Here is a 22,634-nt window from a genome sequence, read left to right on the forward strand (position 1 = left end):
GTTTCCCTAAAACACCTGCAAAATCTCTATGCAATTTCCTTGTTTCCTTCCCTCAAGCATTCCTTTGCAGTAATAGCTCCAGGGACTTTGGCAGCAAGCACAGTTCTTCTTTCTGTCTGCAGTTCTTTGTTCTCCAGCATTGCCTCTTCCCTTGTCCTTTGGTTGTGGGCAGGAGGGTCTTTTGTCCCCTGCCGGTGCTGTACTTCTGGCACACGAATCTACGGGGCCTAATCACAGTGAGACAGGGACGGAGCTGGGGTCACTTGTCCGTCTCTCAGCAGCCCACGCCAGGCCTCGCCTCTCCATTGTGCCATCCTCCAAGCAACGAGCAACGGCCACTGTGCACATTGTACGTAGCACAGCACCCAGCAGGCTCCCGGGAAACACGCCAGATCCAGTCTGCACAGAGAGCAGAGAGAGCAGCCTGGGAGCTGGCTGCTTGCTGCCTGCCCCAACACTCAGGGGAGCGCTGACATATGAGCAGCATCATGATTTGGGAAAGAGCTCCTCAGTGCTCCAGGGGTATTGCACCCCTCACACTTTCCCAAAGGCTTTAGCTGTCCACCCAAACCAGGTGTCCAGGTTTTGAACGGACAGGGCAGGAGTGGCTCTGTAACTTGCTATTGGAACAGTACAGGTGGGCTGACATGTAGCTTGAGACTACGAGAGAAACTTCCTTACCACATCATTCCCAAACCACCTTCTTCCATCCCAGCCTCAGTGCACACAGCTCCCTCTCTACCTGCCTTTAGCAGCAAAATCTCTGATGCCTCTGCAAGTGAGAGGGAAAGCTGTTCATGCTGGAGAGCCTATGAGCCATGGCTGCGCTCCTGGCAGCAGGGCAGGGCTTGTGTTCCCACTACTCCCCCCTCCTCCTTTTGCACCACGCATGCTCCTGCAGCCGCTGGGGTCCTCTCCTCCCAGGTCCCAGCCCCCAACCCCCTCCACAAAGAAAAGATTGCACAAACAATAGCTCCTTTTTTTCCTTTTTTCTTTTGTACACAAATATATACAGGGTATTATACACATCTCTACACAGACAGTGCCACTCAGAACACACAGCTCTCTGTGGGCAGGGCCCCAACAGCTGCAGAGGCAGCCCCAGAGCATAGCCGTACCTACAGAGACCATCCCCGCCCTCTGCTGGACCAGGAGCAAGGGCAGTAGGTGGGTGTGAGAATAGGGAAGCAGGATCAACAGCCCCCTTGCCCCAGCCTGTGAAGTGGACCGGGAACTCTCAGCTCACATGCTCATTTCATTCCTGACCACTACCTGGAGGGGACAGGTGACTCTCACCACGCCCCTTCACACCCATATGTGCTCCAGCCCCAGCTAAGCCCTGGAGGCTGGTGTGGCCTGCCCTCCCCATGCACTGAAGACCCACATCTCTCTTCTGTTCCATCCATTTTCTCTGGGCCTGGGATTCCTACAGAGGTCTTGTACAGGAAAGGCAGCTATGTCCTCCCTGGAGCAGTCCCCCCACCTGCTCTCTGTGGGTCTGGCTCCCTTTCCTCTAGTGGGGGGGCACAGGGGAGAAAAGCTGTAAGATGTGACCATCGTTCCTGGCAGCTGAGGTGGGCAAGGCTGACACTTCACTGGTTCTGGTCGATTAAAGTGCTTGGAGCTCCAGGGCCAGCACGGGTGATTGAAAAAGTAAATGACTGTCCCCTTTCACCCAGCCCCTCAGGCCCTGGAGGGCACAGCCCCAGGGAGCTGGTGCAGCACCCACAGATGACAGGCAAAGGGAGGGTGATAGTGTCCGCAATGAGCACCAAACAGGATGGTGGCAGGATTCGAGGGAAATAAATATAGCTAAATAGCAGAGGAATTTATTATTTTCCTTTACATTTTACACAAGGGGAGGGGGGGGGGAAGCAATTGAGGGCAACTGATACTGACCAGAGACAACCTCACAAAGTGTCTTTAAACAGGGTCAGTCCTTCTTCCATGTGCCAGGGCCTCCAGTCCACCTCTCCCACCCATCCTCTTCCCTGCCTGCTTCTGGGACACAGCTATCAACAGGGAGAGGGCAAGGGCAAGAGGTAGGAGAGGAACAACCCCTCTCTCAGGCTGGGTGGTGGCAGGGGAGCCTACACCAGTCAGGGCAGGTGAAGAAAGTCAGTATAGCCCCATGAGGCTTTTGTGCTCCTCAAGATGGTAGTCTTGGCTGGAGACAGCTCCTAGGGGCTGCTCTCCCAGGGCTCCCTCCCTCTCTGACCACCTCAGCTGGGGGAAGACCCTGCAGCAGCTCAGGAAAGGAAACCCATGGGGCCTCACTGCAACCAGGAAGTGCTGATATTGCAGGGTGTTGAGGGCCCATAGCCTGAGACCCTTTCTCCCCTCTCCCTAGCACCCAGGAGACCCCCACACAGCCCCCCCACCCCCCAAGCCTGACCCTGCTGTGCAGACACAGGGCAGCAAAAGGGGGACTGCAGTACCACATGGGGGTCAGGTTGATTTGTTTGAAAGGGGAGTAAAATGTGCAAAGAAAAATGCCACTTTAAATGATGCTGCAAACCCCTGTCCTGGGGGAAGAGGGAACAGGACCTGGGGCTGAGGCTGCCTGCGCCTCCTCCTGCTTGTAAGAAATGCCCTCAGCATCCCTCACCCTGCGAGGGCTTGTCCAGCTCATGCCAACCCAGTGCCCCTTCCCCAGCGTGATGCTACCCTTGACCATGAGGCCAGGCTGTCACCATCACCATCCTTGTGGTGAGGGGGAAGCCTGTCACCACCCCCGGGCCTGGACCAGCTCCTGGGATGCTGCACCAACTGGATGCTGGAAGCAATTGAGAAAGGGCACAGGCAGGCACAGGGAGAAGGTGCAACAAAAGCCAACCCCACCCTGGGTGGGGTTTCCAATAGACTGACTGAAGTTTTTCATTTATCACCTTCCTGTAAATCTAATAAATTATTAGTGTTTCTCACCTGCAAGACAGGGAATACAGTTGCCTGCCCAGAAGACTCCAAATATTCCCCTTATGCCCCTTCCCACAAAGCACCCAGCTTTCCTCCTCCCTGCAGGTCCAGGGCAGCACTGCGGGGGGTACGGTCCCTCTCCTCCCCAGCCTCTGGGAGTCTGGGGTCCAGGGATGCATTGAAGAAGGTAGCTAGTAAAGAGCATGCCTGCCGAGCAGCCGGGCTGGCGCAGGGGTGGAGGGGCAGGGAAATGGAGAGCTTGCAGCAGGGTCCCTGCCCTCACTGAAGGCAGCGGCCCTGGGCGGCGGGAGGGTGAGGGCAGTAGCCAGCACCCTCAGGTGCCTCTTCCCAGGTCTCCGTGCGCACAGCCTGCCCTGCTCCTGGGCCGCCTTCCCCTCCCGCCCTTTGAGGTCCCTACTGGTGGATCTCATTCTCTATCAGGCTGTCCTCACACGACTGGAAATCTGTGTCATTCATGCCATCTGCGTTGATGAGCTCCTCATCCTGCGATCCCTGCTCCTCCGACTCTGTTGCTTCGCCCTCCGGCGAGGAGTCTTGAAGCACTTGGGCGATGTACTTCTGTCACAGCCAGGCATGGGGCAGGGAGAGAGCAGAAACACACGTGAGTCTAGGGAACTTCTCCAGGAAACAGAGCACAACACACTAAGCACCATGCAAAAGGCTGAGCGTGGGGATATGCTGGGAGGGCAAGGAAGTGTCCAGACTCCATGGAGTATACCAGGAAAGGTGTAAGAGTGAGGCTTGGCCCTGAAACACTGGATGTGTTTCAAACCTCAGCATTCTGGGACAGGGCACCTAGGCTGGGAAAGCATGTGGCTTCTCAGGCTCTTTGGAGCCCATGTGACCTGGAAGACTGCACTCCCTTTTTTGCTAGTTGATGTGTCCCTGAAGCTCTGCCTGTTTTTTATAGAGAGTCTCCTTTTGGCAAAATGTTGCTGCTCTTAAGTGTCTGGAGACGAGGAAGGAGCCTGGATTACATGTGCACACCCTAGCCCTCCTCTCCTGACGAAGCAGGAGGCTCTGCTTTACCCCATCTCTGCAGCCCTGTATAGATCCCCACTACAAAAACCTTGTGGAAGGAAGCAGTTGAGTGAGCCAGTTGAGCAAAGGTGAAGTTCCAAAAACCAACTCTGGGGGTCTCAGAATGCTGGACAGGGAAGAGTCCCCAGAGCACTTCCATGGCCTTCAGGGCAATGTCCACGGAGACCCCTTTGTGTTGGCACTAGGACAAGCCTGGCGGGTTTCAGCCTTTGCTGGCGTGCAAGCGTGCAAAGATGCAGAATGAGAAGGGAGACTGACCCGGCTGGATTCACCGTCCCAGCCGAAAGAGAGACGGAAAGAAAATGCACAGCATCTGAGGAGCAGCGGGATAGAGGTGTGTGTGGGGGGGTTACACTTCATCACCCAGAGCAGGTGAGGGGCGCAGTGCCCAACAGTTGCCTCCCACCCTCACTGGGAGGATCCAGGTGCTGACTCAGAAAAATGAGAAGTGAGGAGTGAGGTACTCAGACAGGGAGTTACCTCCCCCTTTGCAAACTCAGGTAAGGAGTGTGCCAGGGCACAGAGGTGGGGATAATGACTCACAGCTGATTTGGGAGCCGGCAGATTGGTGGCAGGTCTCCCGTTCTGCCTGTTGTCCATGGCATCCACTTCTGTGTGGTCAATCTGGAGAGAAAAGAAGAAATTGAGACTGCCAGGGCAACCTACTTGTTGTCTCACCTCAGGAGCAGCATACAGGCAGCAGAGGCAGCCTCAGGACTATCCCCTCTGTGAAGTCAAGGCTCTGCTAAAGAGCAGGCCCAGAGCTTGTGCTGTTTTGTGGTTCAGCTGTGCTACCAAGGAGAAGGGTCCTGCACCCAACCATTCTGCCTCACCTTGTAGTTGTGAGCGCTGAGGTATTTGAAGTGCCCAAAGCAGACGTGACACAGGCAGATCACAATGGTGATCACGAGAACCACAAAGGTAAACATGGAAGTGGGGGCCAGGAACCCTGGGGCAAAGGAAAACAAAAGTGGCAGCGTCAGAAGGTCTGTGACTGCTCTGTGGCTGGAGGCTGCCAGGACCAGAGCCTGGCCAGGGAAGTGGTTCAGCAGGAGGCTAAGGGCTAGTATCCCAGCCCAATGCTCACCTGTGCGCACTGTGGAGAAGAAGAGAAGCCAGAAGAGGCAGAGAATGGGGGCTGCCACTACCTGATTCACAGCCCCTGAATGGATCTTCTTGTCCAGCTTGGCAGGCAGGTAAGCATAATACAGGTTGTATCGGTCCACGAGGTGCTTAAGCAGCATGTACATGAGCCCTGGGAGGAGGGGAAAGCAGCCGGATGAGTGGGGCATCAGCTTCATTGCTAGACTGAGAGGGAATGTCTCCCCCACATCAGCCTTCTTGCATCCCCTCCGTCTCTGGCATAGGGAGGTAGAGGGGTAGCACTTACCAAAAGGGACGATGATGGGGCAGGTGATGCTGTACGTCATGACTACAGTGAAGACACACATCATCCAAGCATAAGCAGCCCCAAACTGGAACTCGTAGGCCTGGTGCTGCAGGAGGGAATGGAGACACATCAGCAGGAGGACCCTGAGAGCTGAGAAGGCATGTGCAGCACACCCGGCTCTACACACAGCACCGGGCAAGCCCCATTGGGGTCCCATTGCAGCACTCCCCTCCCTGGGTGCAGGCCACAACCCATCCCTCAGCCCCGCTACATACTCGTTTGACGTTCCTCCGCTCGGCCGCCGAGCGGGCCAGGCAGAGGCGTATCATGTACATGAGCAAACCAGGGATGCGCAGCAGATCCATGGCATTCCCGATGAAGGCAGAGGCGATAACGTAGTTGACAAAGAAAGCCCCATTGTCTGGCAGGAACACACATCTGGGGAGATACAGCAAGAGCAAACTGCAAAGGGTGCTCCCTTTTTGCAGGGCAGCAGCTGGGAGCCCCCATAACCTTTGGATGACAAAAAGAACCACCTCTCATTGTAAACAAAGCTTTTCTGCTCAACTCCACTTACTCAAATCGCACAGTAGCTTCAGCGAGGAATTTTTTGTCAAACAACCAGCGGAAAAATACGTCCAAGCTGTGGGGGAAGAAGGCAAGAAGAAAAGATGAACCATCAGAAGCAGAGACAGACAAATGCAGATGGCAAATATGTAGAAGCTGCCCTAGAAGGATCCAAAGCTCTGACCGTAGACTGTTTTGTTCCCTGCTGGAGTGTGTCACCAGCACTTATGTAAACTGGACATTGGAAAAAAATAAAACAGAACAAAACAATGCAACACTCAAAAAGGGATGTAAAGCTTCCCATTCATGTGTGGTCTTATCCCTTTACCCTGACCCTATCAATATTTTTCCTCTCTCCTGTTTGGGCACAACATCCATGTAAGGAACAGATGACTGACTCTACAGAAGAAATTGGTTAGGCACAAAGTATCCTCCAACAAGAGATTTAAAAAATCCCTTAGAAATAAATTCCATTTTCCTCAGTTTTGATTTTTTTTATCTAAAACTATCCAATCCTCTGGCACTGGTGGAGTACAGAGCTCAACAGGCAACAGCAGGGGGATTGACTCCTCAGAAGAAAGAGCAGTCTGTTTTGTGGTCAAAATGCTAACCTCCTGAGAGCATTCACCTGCCCAAGATGCAAGTTTACATGCAACAAAGCTCTTTTTAATCAGTTGCAAACTTGTAGTCGACCAGTGGGATGAAGGACTATTCTGCAACCATCAGAGGGTTTGTCTATTCTCAGCTGCCTGACATCACCACTGAGGGGTTGTATCTCAAATACAGAATTTAGGTGGGGTGTAGACAATAATATCATAGAATGGCTTGGGTTGCTAGGGATTTTAAAGATCCCGGACCCTACAATGTGTAAAGAATGAACTAGCACAGTTAGAGTTCCCTGTCCCCCATCCACTTCCCAGTTTTTTCTTCCTCACACTGTTCCCCTACTTGGCCCCTGTTCAGCACTAGAGCCCACACCAATGGCTAGAAGGTGATGCATCAGTGTTTCCCACAGGGCAGTTCTATAAACTCTGCAGGAAAATTTGAGGCATACACCCAAACACACTATCCCACCCGGCCAAGCAGTGCAAGTTCTGGCTTAAAGGGGGAATTCACTAGTTTTGTGCAAAATTTGGACTGAACACTGAGCACAGAGGTGGAGAATGCCTCCTTCACCAGCAGATGTAGAGTAGACTTTTCACACATGCTCATCTACCATGCCAACTTTTGCACAACCACATGTCAATGTGTCTGCAGATTGAGTCAAAGTCCTAGAGACCCAGTCATGTATGGTCTGGCCTGCTCTCCCTCAACTAAAATCAAACACCAGTCTCCCAAGGGAATGGTGGCCAGGGCACCAGTACAGTGAGGAAAGGATCAGGGGTGCACCTCAACCCTCCCTGTGCTCCACATCTCTGTACTTGCCTTCCTTTCCCACAGCCCCTACCTGCTCAGGCCCAGCGATGGCAGCAGTAAGACCATGAAGATGAGGAAGGTGTAACACTTGTGCATGGTTGTCCTATTCTCTCCAGACCTGAGGAGAAGAGGCTGTTAATCTTTCATCCCACCAGCCACACAAGCTGTAGTCCCAGTGGCTTCCCATCAGGAAGCACTTCCCAATGTCTAATTTAAATCCCACCCTGTCCGTTCCTAGTACATGAATACATCCCCTTTCCCTCCAGCACATTTGAAATCTGTTATTGAATCTCTGTTCTTTTCCCCTTGTCTCACAAGCAATCATCTTCCTGACCTGCAATCCCAAGAGCTGGTGACACCCTCCCCACCAGTCTCTACAACACAGACCAGAAAACAAGTTTACATTGAGTGTCTTGTGGGGAACGTGCCTCATGAGCAGCATGCTTCTAGTGTTCTGCATTTCAAGTGCCTTCCCTGTGGCCAGAAGCCAGAGCAACTAAAATTATTTTCCCTTGGAACTGCTACATCTTACACATGGTACAGGCACACAATCCCTGCCTGCTCACCTGAGCCAAGACTTCCTTCTCTACTAGCATTTCTCATAGTGACCAGCCCCAACTCCTGCCAGCTTTCTTCTTGTAGACCTGTCAAGCCCTGCTCAGACAACCCAGCTGCACAACAGCAGCTAAAGATTGGCAGAACATCTCTCCACAGCAGTCCCCAGGTGCCCAAGAGGTACAACATAACACCATGCTTGGAGTGGAAGACAGAAGTTCAGGCAGAAAGATCCAGCCCATGGCTTTATGCCAGTGAGACATGTCTAGCAGCCAGTGAGCTCACTAAAAAGGTAAGAACAGATGCTGGCTGTCCTTACCTGGTCCAGTGTGCTTCAAAGAAGGCAGAGTAGTATACAATGGTGGGCAGAAGAGCAGAGAAGCACCACAGCAACAGTGTGGGGAAGAACTGGGTGATGATTGGGTTCTGCAACAAAGCAGAGAAGAAATTGCACGTTACATGGTGCACCAGCTCTTGTGCCAGGTACAGTTGCCTTTGCTGATGCCGAGGCCCCAGCACTGCGACTGCCACTGCACCCTGTCCAGCTCAGCACCTCCCTCATGGTCAGGCTGACATTGTTCACCTGGGGAACAATGACAATCTCTCTCCCTATCCCCAGCCCTTGCAGGGGATGCTGTGCCTTGGGGTGGTTCCTGTGTTACCCACCCTGTACCTGTCTCCAAAGTCCTTACATTGAGGTACTCCACGGGCTTGGTGACATTGAACTTGTCCATAGTGGTGATGATGATAGCAGGAGTGGTGAGAAAGAAGAGGAGGATAAAGAGGACCACATTAATCACAAAGCAGCGGATCCACCATATAAAGCCGCGGATGGAGAGGTGCTCCCTGGGATGGAGAAACAGGGCATCAGGATGGCTGCACAGGGTAGATAGAATACCAGGTGTGGGGCTTTGCATGAACACTGCAGCTCAGCCTGGTGAACAGCACTTGGGGTGCCAGCCCAAGGCTTCCCCCACCCAGTCAGATCAGACCTCTAGCTTAGCCAGGCTGGGCTTCAGCAAGAACAACTCACTCAGTTACTGGAGGAGCAGATGGAGAAGAAAAAGGGAGGGTGCACCCCCCCTTCCCCACTGGCAGGGCCACTGAGCCCTAGAGAGATGCTCACCAGTAGATGTTCTGCGGGTCAGGAGCATAACTGACGGTCCAGTTGGAGACATGGAGGGACTCGCTGCAGGAGGAGGCTCTGGGCTCCCCACGGCATGCACAGCCCTGGCACTTACAAGCGTTGAAATCTTTGAGGATTCTGGACAAGAGAAAGAGGGACATGCTGACACAAAAGGCAGGCAGGCAGAAGCCACCTTCTTGGGGCGGGCAGGACTATCTGCACTCACATGGCTGTGATGGTCTCATTGTGAAAGGTGACAAAGGCCATCCCCAGAGGCTTTTCATTAACCTTCTCCTTCTCTCGCTTGTAGTCATCTTTGAGCTTCTCCTCCAGCTTGGTGTAATACTCGATGGCCTCCACCTAAGCAGGAGGACAGAGGTCAGAGGAGAGATGATCTGGGGACCCAAGCCACGGGACACTCAGCTGCTGTCTAACACCTCCAGCTCTCCCCTACCTCCTCACAGCCCCTGATGGCACAGCAGCACAGGTGGCCACAGGGCTTGGGGTTGATCATGGATGGGGTGTTGTCCTTGCTCTGCAGGTTGGTGAAGTAGATTCGTCCACGCTCAGCTTTCTTCCTGAAACATGAGAGCAGAAGAGACGGAAGAAAGGAAAGAAAGAGAGTGACTCATTAAAGCTCTGTGGCACCAGACCCGAGGCGGTATCAGCAGCATCAACCCACTCTGCCTTTTCTCCCAAAATAGAGGTTACCTCTCTGCATCGAGGAACATCAGCCGGGCAACATCATAGCAGGGACGGGCCTCCAGGACAGTGCAATTGGTATAGGCCTCCCTGTGGATAAGAAGCATCAGTTTGTCACAACTGACACCAAAGGTATCCCTCAAGCAAACTCCAAGTGTTCAGGACTTCTCTCTGGCCCTGAGAAGAGTGTTCTGGGCTGAGTACAGTGACGCATACCAAGAGTTTGCAGGGGAGCCTGCAGGCTCTGTCCCTTACAGCAGATGCAAAATACAGGGTAAATGCTACACCCTTTAGGTTTTGGCATAAGGAGCCTTTCTCGACTTTTGCCCTATAACAGCTGTAAGCCTCTCTGACCCCACACTCCACTCTCTACCTTCATAGACTTGTGGTCAGAAGGAAGCAGAAGGGTTCCCAAAGGGTACAAAGCATTTATTTTCTACCCATGGTACTTCTAAACATGGTACTGACAGCGAGGTTCCGACAGAGGATGAATTCAATTTTCTTGTTAAACAAATATACTTTCTACAAGAACTGCGATCAGGGCAGCAGCACAACATCCCAAAGTCACTGCCTGAGCAGATCCTGCCTATATCTCACCTGTGAACTTAACTACAACTCAAGACATGCCCTGTCCATTGCTTACTACACTGACCCCTGATAGCTCTGCAAGAGATAACCGGGCCTATCTCAAGGCACAAAACAAAGGATGCTTCAAATTAAGATAAAAAGCAGAAAAAGAACAGTGAGGGGCCCAAAATAAATGTATTCACTGACTTTGCCTAGCTCTCTGCTCTCAATGTATTATTGCCATTCCAGATAACACTAGTACTACCCCTATAAAAACATCCCTGTTACAGAGCAGTCTTTAGGGACACAGTGAGACTTACTCAAAATGCTTCTTGATCTTCTCTGGTTCAGCATATTTTGAGATCCCATTGATGAATAGAGTTCGCTTCACCTGGAAAGAAGAGAGAAAGGAGAAGACAGGTAGGTGTGGATGGTGTAAAAGACCAGATTGCAGCAAGCCCCCCTTCCAAAACCTGTGTCGAGGATGAAAAAGAGCAGCCCCATCGTTGCTGTCATCCTGCACCCGGGTGTGCTGCAGATTGATAGGCTAGGGACTTACACTGTAGGTGCCTGAACAGAAACACAGCTATCCTTCAGAAATTAAGAAGGCAAAAGCAGCTGTAACAACCCCTAAGGAAGAATGGGGTCCTTCCACACGTTTATCCAGTGCAGCCCTCTCCCGTTTCCCCACAGGCAGTCACAGCTGCTGCTCTGGAGGTGATCTGCTTTTGGCCAGGCAGAATAAAACCAGCCAAAACATGACAGTATTAAGCTGCTGTGGAAACTGAGGTGCTCAGCATTCTCTCCAAGGCTATCTGACTTGACCATAGGGCATGGGAAAATGTGCATGGGGGAGTGGCCAGATCCTGCTCACCAAGTCATCCTCTTTGTAGCGCATCTTGGAAGTGTGCCGGCGCATGCTGTACACTGTCAGCAGCAGGTACAGGAAAGCAAAGGTGGTGTGCAGCCACAGCAGGTTATTCCTGTCACAAGGGAGACCACAAAGGTCAATGCAAAGTTGCCACTACAAGTCTCTGTATGGCTGGTCAGGCCCTGAAGGCACTGGAGACATGAATGTATTCAGCATAGCACACAGAAGCCCTACAACCAAATTCCAGGAGCTCAGCCTAGAAATTGGAGCAGTGACAGTAGCCTCACAGCAAGGGCAGAAATACAACCTTAAAGGAGATGAGGCTCTGCAGCAAGTGAACATTTATAAATCACCCCTTGAGGGCCTCAGTTACCCATCCCACTTCTGCCCACACATACCCAGACTTCAGGTTAGCGATAGTTGTCCTCCCAAAGCTGTAGGCATTGTTTTCTAGAGAGAAAGAGGCAGACACAAACATGTTCAGTTATAGTGAGTGGGACAGAGCACCACTACAGCAAGCTACAGCAAGAGTATCACCTGCAGAATACCTAAAAACCCAAGTTACACAGGATGACCCCGTGGATGCACTACAGTCAAAGTGAGACAGCAGTTAAGGTTTGTCTGTGCTAGTCCTGTCCCGCCCTCCACTGCTACCCAGTGGTCTAGAACATGGTGTTGAAAGCAGATGCCCCAGCCCAGCCAAAGGCTCCTTGTTCTCACCTAGCAGGTCCCCTGAGAAGTTGACAGGTAACACGATGCCCACAGAAAGCACACCCACGACCACCAGCAGCCCAATGATGTGCCTCTGGAAGGACAGGTAGTGCACTGCATCAACCCCGCATTTGTCCCGGATCTCATCATCCCTGCCAAGAAGAGAAAAGCTGTCAGGCAATTTTCTACATTTCCTCAAGTGCTGGGGAAAAGTACAGGGTTGCAGCTGCCCTCCTGATCTGAGCACACAAAGCATCCCTTGGTTCTGCCTTACAGAGCTGTAGCCAGACTGTGGATTTGCAAGCCCAGCACTCAGCCTTGAAGCAGCCTGGGGAGAAACCTGCCTGTGCAATGATTACTCAGCCCTGCTCTCTGTCCCCCAGGCGAGGCAACTGGACATACCTTATACCCTTCAGGTGGGCCTTGCCTTCCCTACTAAGATACAGATGCTGACTACTCCTGTGCATCATCAAGCTGAGTGTGTCTCCCTGCATGCTCCATTGCCTTCTTCATAGACATCCCTGAGACAGCAGCGCCCCTAGCAAGAGTGCCAGGGAGATTAGTATCGTTGCAGAGCAGTGGACAGTGTTTCTGAGATGGGACTGAGGGGGGGCAGCTACGGGCCTGGGTTCCCTCCTCTGTCACAGACTCACTTTGTGACCTTATTTTGGCTTTCGGACTCTTCATGTAGTCCTGTCTTTGCTTGTCCTCTCCAGAGGACAAACTTCATCTGTGCTCTTCAGAGAGGAGGCTGCAGCAAGGGCAGTGACTTCATGAAGCTGTACTGCACTGAGTGTCCCAACAACCCTGCACTGTCCCTCATTCCCCATATGAGTTCCCCATACAGGTCCTGGGGCACTTACTTTATCCTGAAGATGGCTGTCAGCCAGGAGCAGAAACCCTGTGCAAAAAGAAAACAGGACTGTTTCACAACACTGTGCTCCTTTATCCCAGCTCCCTCCTTCAAAGGTTCCAAGGACCAGGCTGGTGTCCTTGCACCTCCACATACTTGGCTCGGGGCAGGGGCAGACCACAAGCACCCAGATATGCAGAGCCACAGATGGGCCAATGTGAAGGAGGTGGCAATGCTACTCCACGGAGCACCACACAGGTCGGACTCTGCTGTGTGGCTCTCCCCTACCAACTGGCAGTTCAACCTCCAGGCAACCCATGGGCTCCTGACTAATATGGAAACTCTCCAAAGCCATAGCAGATCCAGAAAAGTCAGCATACAGGACACTTCAGCCATCATGCTGGACAAGAGAAGCTCTGTAAGGATTAGGAAGGTAGGCTGGGCCAAGGCAGTGCTCCTCAAAGGACATCTAGGGGAGCTTCACCCCCCATCCATCACAGCCATTTTTCTCCCCTTCAGTAAGGAAAAAGCCAGTGAGGTAGACCGCAGTGTGAGGAAGAGCTGGTAAGTAAGTATTGTTTGTAATGCTGAGATTATAGGCTGGACAGATGTCTGTTAAGCCACAGTGATGTAGTGCCTATTTATTTAAGCATGTGTCTAAGAGCTGCATAGTTCCTTGAGCTCTACATAGCACTCACACACTACAAGATGTGGGACTTAAGGCCCAAGAACAGGCGCAAATGTTTCTTCTGAAGAGCCCTGGGTTCAGCCAAGCTGTGGGTTCCTGGCCCCGCAAAGTGTTTGACTCTTGTGGCTACTCACATTGTCCCTCTGGTCGAAGTCCACAGAGCTGGAGACGGAGGTGAGGCGCTCGTAGCGGTCATGGTTGTCAGAATGCAGGGCGGAGGCTACACTAAAATGACAAGTGGGAGGTGAGGGAGAAAGTTAGAAGACGTGAAGAGGCAGCCTGGCCAGGAACCAAGAGCACCCAGGAGACGAGAGGTTAATTCAGGTCAGTTTGCACCCAGTGAGATGGAGAGAGGTAAGATCAGAGATAGCAGTAAAGAGAGAGCCCTCCTCAGATGGCATGCTGAGCCTGGCAAAGCCCATGGGCTTAGCCCACGGATGCTACTTGTTTGGCACCTTCTGAAAGGCACACAATACTATGTGGCAGCCCCTGCAAGGAGAGGCTGGCAGAGGCTGCCACAGAGGAGAGGTGAGGTCTGTTTAGCACAGGATTTAGATAGCAGAAAGGAAGCGAGAACTGGAGGCAGCCACAGCCCCTCTGGCTCTGGCATAGCTGGAGAGGCATTGGTAGCAGCTACTGTCCTAGAGGACCTCAATCATCTTCAGGAAGAGGAAGGAAGGAGTCTGGTGGGCTGCATCCTGCTACACCAGTCCTCCCCACCCCTAGTGCTTCAGTGTAGGAGGAAGAATGCAGCTGCCTGGAGCCAGGCTCAGTGTAACCTGCTTCCTAGTCTCAGCTGAGCCTCCAGCCTGGAAATCCCTTGAGCAGGAGCAGGGCAGACAGCTAGAACTGAATGCCTACATGCTAAAGGACAGGAAAGCAAAAGGGGTGAAATATCACAAAACTGCTTACTCCAGCCAGAGGCAGGGACCTAGATGAAGAACCTGAAGAAGAAGCATCCAAGGCTGACAACAGTGCCCACTACAAATAGAGGCAGAGGGCAGCTGGAAAAGGAGGCAAGAAAATGGTCCAAAGATCTAAATTAAATAGCAATTGCAAGGTGACAACAGCATGCTGGGATCTCGGAGGTGCAAGAAGAGAGATGACTGATCTGAAGGCTAGAAACAAAGAAAAAAACCAAATGAAAATATGGTCTCCCTTTAGTCAGTACAGGCTCAAGGAGGGTAAGATGGGCAAGAACACAGAGAAACAGCTGCTGAGAGAAGTGCTGGAGAGGAGGAGGATGACACCATGGGAAGGAGAACAAGCAGAGATCCTTATGCACATTCTGAAGGAAAGTGGGTAAGACACGTGGCCTCTCTCAGAGCAGAGTAGCACCTACTGAGTCCCCAGTTCCTAGCTGGAAGTAAGAGAAACAGGGGAAAGGAGATTAGCTGAAGGTCAGGAGACTACAGTAGTGCCAATTAGACAGTGGTGTGCAGCCTTGCCACTGCACAGCCCAACACCCTGCTCTGCTGGAGGGAGACAGACAGCTTTGACCCAGCTCTCAGACCTTCAGCTCTTTATAATCACAGAGGCCTTGCAGCTGGGCACAGGGAGCAACGGTGAATTTCTGCTGGAGAGAAATTTCTGCCCTGAGGAAAGCCCAGCATGATGACACCATGAGCTTTTGGATAACCAGGATAACTAAGCTCCAGGCAGGGGGATGCAGTGACAATAATCAGGATGACCCGAACTGTTTAGAAGACAGAGGATGCAAAATCTTGCCAAAGATAAGAAAGCTGAAGAGGGAGCTCCAACAGCACTTGCACCTGGATGGAGACTTTTTAAAGCAAAGCACTGTGTAAAAGGTGAAAGCAGTGTGAATGGGTGAAAGCAAGACTGACCTAAATCACAAGATTAAGGTGGGACCCTGCATGATGCAAATTTGGTGCAGGCCTTGCCAGGGAAGGAGAAGGACAGGGTCTGAGGCACAGCTAGTCCCAGGCCAAAGGGATCACAGGCTCCAAGAGGGCAGTCCAAGCATGCCATGGAATGGGCTTGCTGGAGGTGGCTGCACAGTGGCAAGCCCCACAGGGCTCTGTGACCACTTCCTTCATACACAGAGATGCAAGCAGGCTGCTGTGACCACCCAGTGCAGACTGAGGTGCCAACTGAGACTGTTGATGGCTACTGCAAGCTCTGATAAGTCACAGGACAAGGGCACTTGCTGGTTCTCAGGGAAAGGGAACACATCAGAGGAGGATGCCCTCTCTTGCAAAGAACAATGTTGTACATTCAGGGGCTGGGAGCACCAGGTGACATATACATGTTCCTAACCCACCACCTGTCACTGCACTCCCCAGCAGAGAACAGCTGGGATGGGAATGTGCCATTAGCCTTGAAGGAGCACAGACAGAATTAGACTTCCTCACTGAATTCTACAGGTTTCTGGAGGCTTCTGGCTGCTAACACTGTCCCAGCTCATGCAGTAGCTTTAGTGGTGGTATGTGTGGTGTGTGTGGAGCAGATGGCTCCAGCAAGCTCAAAAGAAAAACAGGAGCAGGAGGAAGTGGCCCCCTGGAGAGAGACAAGCACTTGTGAGGATAAATGAAGTGGCCCCCTAAAAATACTCAGAGCATGATGGCTCTACTACCTCAGCCTGACTCCCCCCACAAGATGTTAGCAGTGAAAAGTTGCCAGACACACCTGAAGCAGGGCCAATCACTAGTGAAGCAGTCAAGCATGAGCAAGAGGTCCCCTCTGTGCCATGTACCACAGCGACCATCAGTTCTAATGACTTTGACTGCTCTGCTCCCGAGGGCAAGGATCAGCTGCAAAACCAGGCACTTTCTTGTACCTCCTTTAAGGCAGCAGCAGGCCCCTGCTTTGCAAGTGGGAAAAGGAGGCTGCAGCTTGCTGCCCTGGTCTCAGACAAATCAGTGTGGCTAGAGTGACCATGGCAGGCTGTGCAGTGCCACCTGATTCTCCCTTCTGCAGCACATACCCAGCAAGGCAATGGTCGTTTCTCAGGCGTAAAAGCAGCAAGAAAGAAGTAAGAACAGGGAGGACAATCCATGGCAGGGCTTAATGGGCACCACCAGGCCAAGGTGATGAATGATGCTTTCAGCAGCACTGAGGTAAAAGTTTTCTTCCACAGGGAAAGAGAGAAAATCAAGAGTGCTGCCTTGCTGGGTGTGGGTTTAGGCGGCAAGGGACAAAGGTTGCCCTGGTCCCAGCAGCCTCATTGGGTAAAAAGGAAAGACAATACTCTTGCCAGATCCTCTTTGTGCATCTGCCTACCTTTGCAGATGGCAAGGGAACAGCTCTTATGGCAACCTGGCACAAGAAGAACCAGGCAAGGTAGCCTCCCCTGAACCTGGATGACCAAGTATACTGTGGGCTCAGGCAAGCAGGTTTGTGTACTTCCATCATAAGGGAGGATAGCTGGACACAAACAGATAGAGCAGGGCATGTGATACAACATCCTCTGCCTTGGTCAGGACGGAGAGCTCCCTGGCACTGTTGCTCTCCGGGAGCATTTAAGGGATACTAGGGGAAAACCAGGGTGCATTCAGCTGTGGTAGTGGATGACACAAAGGGGAAGGAAAAAAGACACAAATCCACCAAGAGACACAAATTCATGCCCAAACTCCCAGCCATTTAGAATTAGTTCAGAAGCAAGACAGCTGCAAGAAAAAAGGAGAGATTGTGAGCAAGAAAGAGACAAGAAATGAGACCCTGAAAAAACAACATACTATTCCCGCTCCTCTCTTTCCGTCTCCCAGCGTCGGCGCCTGGGGACACAGAAACAGAAAGGGACAGGTTACAACTATGGGAGTAGGTGCTGAGTTCTCCTCTTTTGCAGGGAACTATGCATCCAACACAGCTCCCCATCATCCGGAAGAAGAGAAACCTGCCAACGTTCAGGCTGGAGAAGACCTTCCTTCCAGAGCCCAGCAATACCTCAAGTCACAGCAATCTGGAACAGCCACTGGTCCAGGGGCAGAAGGCTTTGCTGCCAGCTGAAGGGAAGCTGGCGTCACTGGGAAGGTGACCTGGCTACATCCCATAGCCATTGCAGGGAGCTCCTGAGTGATGGGGTCAGGTAGGAGAGACTGTAGGAACTCCCTGGCTGCCATCTGAGCTCCCCTTCCATATACCTCCTCCCCACCCAGGCAACAAACACACATGCATCCCCCTCCTGAAAATCTCATCACAACCCATGGATGAGCCAAGCAGGATGGGCTCCTCCCTGCAGCGACAGTCCTGTTGATCCACAGCTCAATCCACAGCCACTCTGTCCCTCTCCAAACAGCTGGCACCCCTCTGTCTTTCTGCCTACAGCTACTGCTTTTCCTCCCTTGCACCCAAGGTGCTCAAGCACTGCCTCAGAGAAAATCCAGCTCTCTCTCCTCACCGGAAGCTAGAGCTGTGCAGCCCTCATGGCTTCCTGCCAGCACCTGGATCCAGACTGCTTAAGCCTGCTGCCCTCTCCCCACTGAGGTCTCCTACAATTATTCCTTTTTCCTGGTTTGCCTTCCATTACTTCTGTACAGTTGATTTCCCTAGCCAGACCAGGAAAGGATGGGCAGAGGAACCATAGGGACATAGCTGCTTATCTAACCCTATCCAGGACCACTTATTTAACCCAGGAGAATTCCTGGTTCGATGCTGGAAAAAACCAACTCTTTCCACTGTTGTGCGGGGAATGCTCCTTCTGCTGGGGAGCTGCCATCCCCAATGCGCCCTGGCTTTTGCTGACAGTCACTGTAGGCAGGAAGGATCGACACCCAGACCAATTCATCAGCACTTGGGATGTGAGCTAAGCTCAGATCAACACAGAAGCACCACATTTGGAAAAGCAGCATACTACTGTCAAGTGCTCTTAACAAGAGCTGAATCCAGCAGAGTCACAAAGACACCTTCAGAGGCTTAACAAAGCCTTTACTGTGGCAGCCCTCACCCTTCCTGTGACCTCTTGTTCCTATCCTTCCTTCATTTGCTGTTCCTCTGCAAGGGCCCCTGCATATCTGTGTCACTGAAGGGACCATAAGCGATATGGAGCCATGGAGACCACTCCGTGTGTTGGGAGAAGGATGCTGTAACAAAAAAGCCAGAAAGTGGGGATTTCTTCCTATTACTGGAGCTCAGGGGATGTAACTGGCACATTTGCCTCTCCTCTCCAGCTGCTCAGGCACACAAAATGGGATTTATCTCTTCTGCCTCACAGCAAAAAAGGGCACTACTCATTTTATTCCCTTGCCACTCTCCCATGCTTACCTGTCAGCATCAGTCACCAGGGCCAGCCGTCCATAGTCCCAAGCAACTTTACGCAAAATTGAAAACACAAACAACAGTGCCTGAAAGAGACCAAAAGAGAAGCTGTGAGAAAAGGCATTGTCCAACTGTGCCCTTGTCCTCTGCATGCAGAGCCACAGGCACAAGGAGGGTAAGAGGGGACAGAGTCTTCAGTTAAGGGCACACTGAGACCACAGGACAGCACAAGCTCCCCAGGACTTTTAAATCAGACTATCTGGATAGGTAGGGGAGGAAAGGTCCAGGATGCAACAATAGCTAAGGTAACCCCACAGGAAAACCCCAAGGTTCCCAGAAGTCAAAATTATGGCTATATCATTTGTGGTGCCACAGCTTCTAAGGAGGAACATGCAAAGCCATTGGGTGGATAAAGCTGCAGGGACTTGGCAACATAGGTGGGAGTTTTGGGACCCAACATCACCCCCATCCTTCCACGCAACTCCAACACCCTTCCACGGGGCTCAGTGTGGTGGTATTGGAGCTAAGTCAATAGTGGCTAAGCCCATAGCATTTAGAAGACACGATCAGGACCAGAATGTCAGCCAGCAGCAAAGTCAGGGATGGCACTGGGGGCTCTCAACCCTAATCATCTGATCACCATCCTCATTTCCTGGTCAATTATGGAGAAGGTATTGAAGCAACAGTAGGTAGACTTACAAGAAAGCACATAAAGTCAAGGGCTAGGACAGTGGGCACCCCACCAAAGGGCAGCCCCTGCAACACAGTGCTGCGGATGCGAGCACTGTAGCAGTAGTCCTTGGTAGTGCTGTTGTTGTTGCATGTGGGAGTTTTGCAGGGGGCCCCTACTGAGCCCAGGGTGGCGATGACGTAGGGAAGCATCTCTACAGCTTCATCGTCTTCCCTGGGGAAAAGAGAAAAAAAGCTGGTCAGACATCTGCTAGTATGATGACAACATAGCCCTGTTGGAGTTTGGGGCCAGCCTTGCCTGCCAGCTCAGGCTTCTCTGTGTTGTAGGATTTTCCTGGGACCAGTGTCCAAGGACAAGGTCATCTGAGAAGCCTGCTAAGTTAGGCGGTGCCAGAAGAACCCATATGCTTCAGCAGCTATGGTCCCACCATGGAGTCACAGAACTCCCTTCCTTGTCTGTCCACTCTCACACCACTTAGGTGCAACTGTGTCACAGACTACTTTTCTTCCTGAGAACACGGTGTCTCAGCTCCCCCTCCTCAGCAGTGAAAGCATTTAGGTACCGGAAAAAGTGAAAGGGTGGGGTTGGGGCATGAAGTCACGTCTGGATGATAGAAACAAATTGCTATAGGACAGTTGCTGCATCATGATCCCACAATTTCCTTTGCCTGACTGCATAAAGCCATTAGCTTTATTAGGCTGAATCATCATCCTCCCTTCACTGCGGGCCTCAGCCTCCAGCTCCCAGGGCACCCATCAGGGGCTGGTCACACCCCCTGCTTGTTTTCTCTCCTTCCTCTGACTTGGAGGCCATTTAGATGCAAGCACACAGAGTAGAAAGGAAGCTTAGGCTCTGTTATTTAGCTGGTCAAATACTTTATTTACTCCAGTGCCTTCCCCAAACTGTTACAAGACCCACAGTGGCCTACAGGTCAGCATCACTGCTTGGACATGGGGAGATCCTCCTTCTGTGCAGAGCAGCTCCGTAAGAAACACGGAGATGATGATGGTAGCAATAGAAAAACGCGAACTGAGTAACTCAGAAGGACATGCTGACAACAGAAACACAACCAGTTTTTGGAACAGGCTGAGAAATTCCCATCAGTTGCAGAAAGAACAATGATAGTAGGCAGATCTGCTTTAGCAGGAAGATACAGGCTTTTGATTCCTAAACCATTTCTCTTAATCCAGCATCCAAAACTACCCCAAATCCTTCACTACTACCATGAATCACACAAAGGCTGGATAGCAGAGTATCACTTCTGGGCAATGCCTGGGGTTTTCTTCCCCCAGAAATGCCATCCCTCAGGGCTGGGCAAGAGAGCCATCTCTTGCCCAAAGGATGAGAAAGCTGCCACCACCACTGCCCTTCAAGCTCTGCATCATTTGGTGACATTAGCAGAGGGGATGCAGGACTCTTACCTCCAGCTCACGGGTATAATCCTGGCCATCTCCTGCTTGGCTGCAGAGATTTATCAGCATCACAGCACAACGCTAGCTATTCGTGGATAATGACCACAAAACGATTCACTGCGGTGACCTAGAGAGCTCTGCTTCAAAGTGATCCCTCCCAGCCCAGCTCCGAGGGTTGCACAACGACAAACCAGCTGAAGCACTGATGACAAAGGGCAGCCCGAGAAGCAATAGCCCAGCTGGGCACAGGCATTGAGAGGGGGTCAGCCAAATTGGAAAAGCCACAAAACAACCTGTTAAGACATAATTCACAGGTACAGAGATGGAGCAGGGCTGCCTAGAGCAGAATAAGGGAGCAGAAAAGCAAGAGATAAAACAAGCCAAGACATGAAATCACAGTTCAGAATAAATCAGAAAGACAGGATAACTCCTCCTGGCTGAATTAACTAGACTCAGAAGCTCTAGGGGAGTGATGGGAAAAAATGATGGGATGAGACTCAAAGGAATATCACACACTTCGGAGCATTAATGGTTACACCCCTCTATAAGTGCAATCTAGATGTACTGAATGAAAAAAGAAGTATCTCTCAATCCTTTTTGGGAACCTTGTAAACTTTTAGCAATGAGTTCCAGATTTTGAGTAAAGACTACAATTCTATTTTAACGCCACAGCCTTGAGTTCTCCTTGTAGAGTTAAAAAAGGCAAAGAAGAAAAGTGTTTGCTTTTTCTAGACCTACTAAGTTCACTACTAAGTGCTCTCTCCTTCCCAGGACACAAGATGTCTTCTAGATCTAACCATTCACCCACACATTCTGAACACATTCTCTTTTCTGACTCTGAAAAGGTGACCAGAACCACATACAATATCCTGGGTAGGAAAATGACCTTGACTGCCAGAACAGCACGCCGGTGCTCTCAGCATCTCTCCTTACACTACTCTTCATGTGGCTGAGCACGATTAATTTCTCTGATGGCATCTTTGCATATTGAGGAAAAGCATCTCTGTCATCAGCCTGCAATCCCACTGCCCTGAGTAGCCAAGGTAAATTAGAAGCCAGCTCTGTCCCAGAGCAAATCACTCCTTCCAGTACACCTGGCTGCACGCTTCTCATTTTCTCACAGCACTTCACTACATGTGGTGTCACTCCGGAGTCACCTCCTCCTGACAAATCGGAATGACACTAGGGTATTGGCAGATTTTACGTACCTTGCTGCACATCACCTTTTCTGGGTCATTAATAGCAAAGGACCTCATCTCTCTGCTCTTGTCATATTAAAGTTGCTAGTTCACTCCTTGACTTTGTTTGTGGAACCTTAGCCAATTTTTGAGCCAGAAGTCTAGATCTCCTCCAGTAGACAGTTTTCTTAACAGTTTACTGTGAGAAATTTCAGAGGTTTTCTGAACATCCAAGCAAGTTACACAAGTTTGCCCGACGCTGCTATTTTACCACAGTATTGAAAGACTTGCAAGAGATCAGGGAACTATGATTATCCTCTGCAGACACCAAACTATTTACCTCATTCTTGCATGTTTTATAGCCCCATTGTTCCAGCCATCTTTCTTATAAGAAATAAGGCTCATATGCTTACATTGCCCACAGCCCTATCTAAACATTATTTATACAAACCATTACATGCTGAAGACAAATTCTGCAACCCTATAGGTAATTTAAGACACATTTCAGAGAGACGGGTCCCAGAGATATACTTTTTCTCTGAAGCCTAGAGGATGGAGTGGATATAAACCTTCCTAGCCTTTTTGGTAACCCAGCCAGAACACCCAGCAATGGAAGAGATGTGGCATATACCCAAAGCTCACACTTCTCATGAGCTTTTCAGGAGCTGAGTCAGGAGGCATAGAAGCAGTCCACACGATCCTCTCACCCAGC

At 51.2% G+C, this 22,634-nt stretch overlaps 1 protein-coding gene across 3 annotated transcripts in view; it reads right to left on the reverse strand.

Moving 5' to 3' along the window:
- Positions 1-974: 974 nt before the first annotated feature.
- The window catches only part of TMEM63B (transmembrane protein 63B), a 47,321-nt gene continuing 25,661 nt past the window's right edge, over positions 975-22,634 (reverse strand). For 2 of the 3 annotated variants that reach the window (XM_088161292.1, XM_088161293.1), the window contains exons 2-24: positions 19,341-19,545; positions 18,648-18,727; positions 17,123-17,161; positions 13,559-13,649; positions 12,747-12,784; positions 11,893-12,035; positions 11,571-11,622; positions 11,176-11,284; positions 10,622-10,692; positions 9,744-9,824; positions 9,487-9,610; positions 9,259-9,392; positions 9,033-9,170; positions 8,599-8,752; positions 8,226-8,332; positions 7,383-7,469; positions 5,946-6,011; positions 5,644-5,806; positions 5,369-5,474; positions 5,066-5,233; positions 4,812-4,927; positions 4,522-4,602; positions 975-3,495 (exon numbers count right to left, since the gene is read on the reverse strand). In XM_088161292.1, coding sequence (XP_088017418.1) covers positions 3,331-3,495; positions 4,522-4,602; positions 4,812-4,927; positions 5,066-5,233; positions 5,369-5,474; positions 5,644-5,806; positions 5,946-6,011; positions 7,383-7,469; positions 8,226-8,332; positions 8,599-8,752; positions 9,033-9,170; positions 9,259-9,392; positions 9,487-9,610; positions 9,744-9,824; positions 10,622-10,692; positions 11,176-11,284; positions 11,571-11,622; positions 11,893-12,035; positions 12,747-12,784; positions 13,559-13,649; positions 17,123-17,161; positions 18,648-18,727; positions 19,341-19,523 — 2,496 coding nt within the window. In that variant the 5' untranslated portion in view covers positions 19,524-19,545 and the 3' untranslated portion in view covers positions 975-3,330. The remainder of the gene's footprint in view (positions 3,496-4,521; positions 4,603-4,811; positions 4,928-5,065; positions 5,234-5,368; positions 5,475-5,643; positions 5,807-5,945; positions 6,012-7,382; positions 7,470-8,225; positions 8,333-8,598; positions 8,753-9,032; positions 9,171-9,258; positions 9,393-9,486; positions 9,611-9,743; positions 9,825-10,621; positions 10,693-11,175; positions 11,285-11,570; positions 11,623-11,892; positions 12,036-12,746; positions 12,785-13,558; positions 13,650-17,122; positions 17,162-18,647; positions 18,728-19,340; positions 19,546-22,634) is intronic. The other variant, XM_088161294.1, reaches the window with a different exon arrangement.

Source organism: Sturnus vulgaris, chromosome 3, assembly GCF_052056855.1.
Source record: "Sturnus vulgaris isolate bStuVul1 chromosome 3, bStuVul1.hap1, whole genome shotgun sequence".
NCBI classification, from domain to species: Eukaryota; Metazoa; Chordata; class Aves; order Passeriformes; family Sturnidae; genus Sturnus; species Sturnus vulgaris.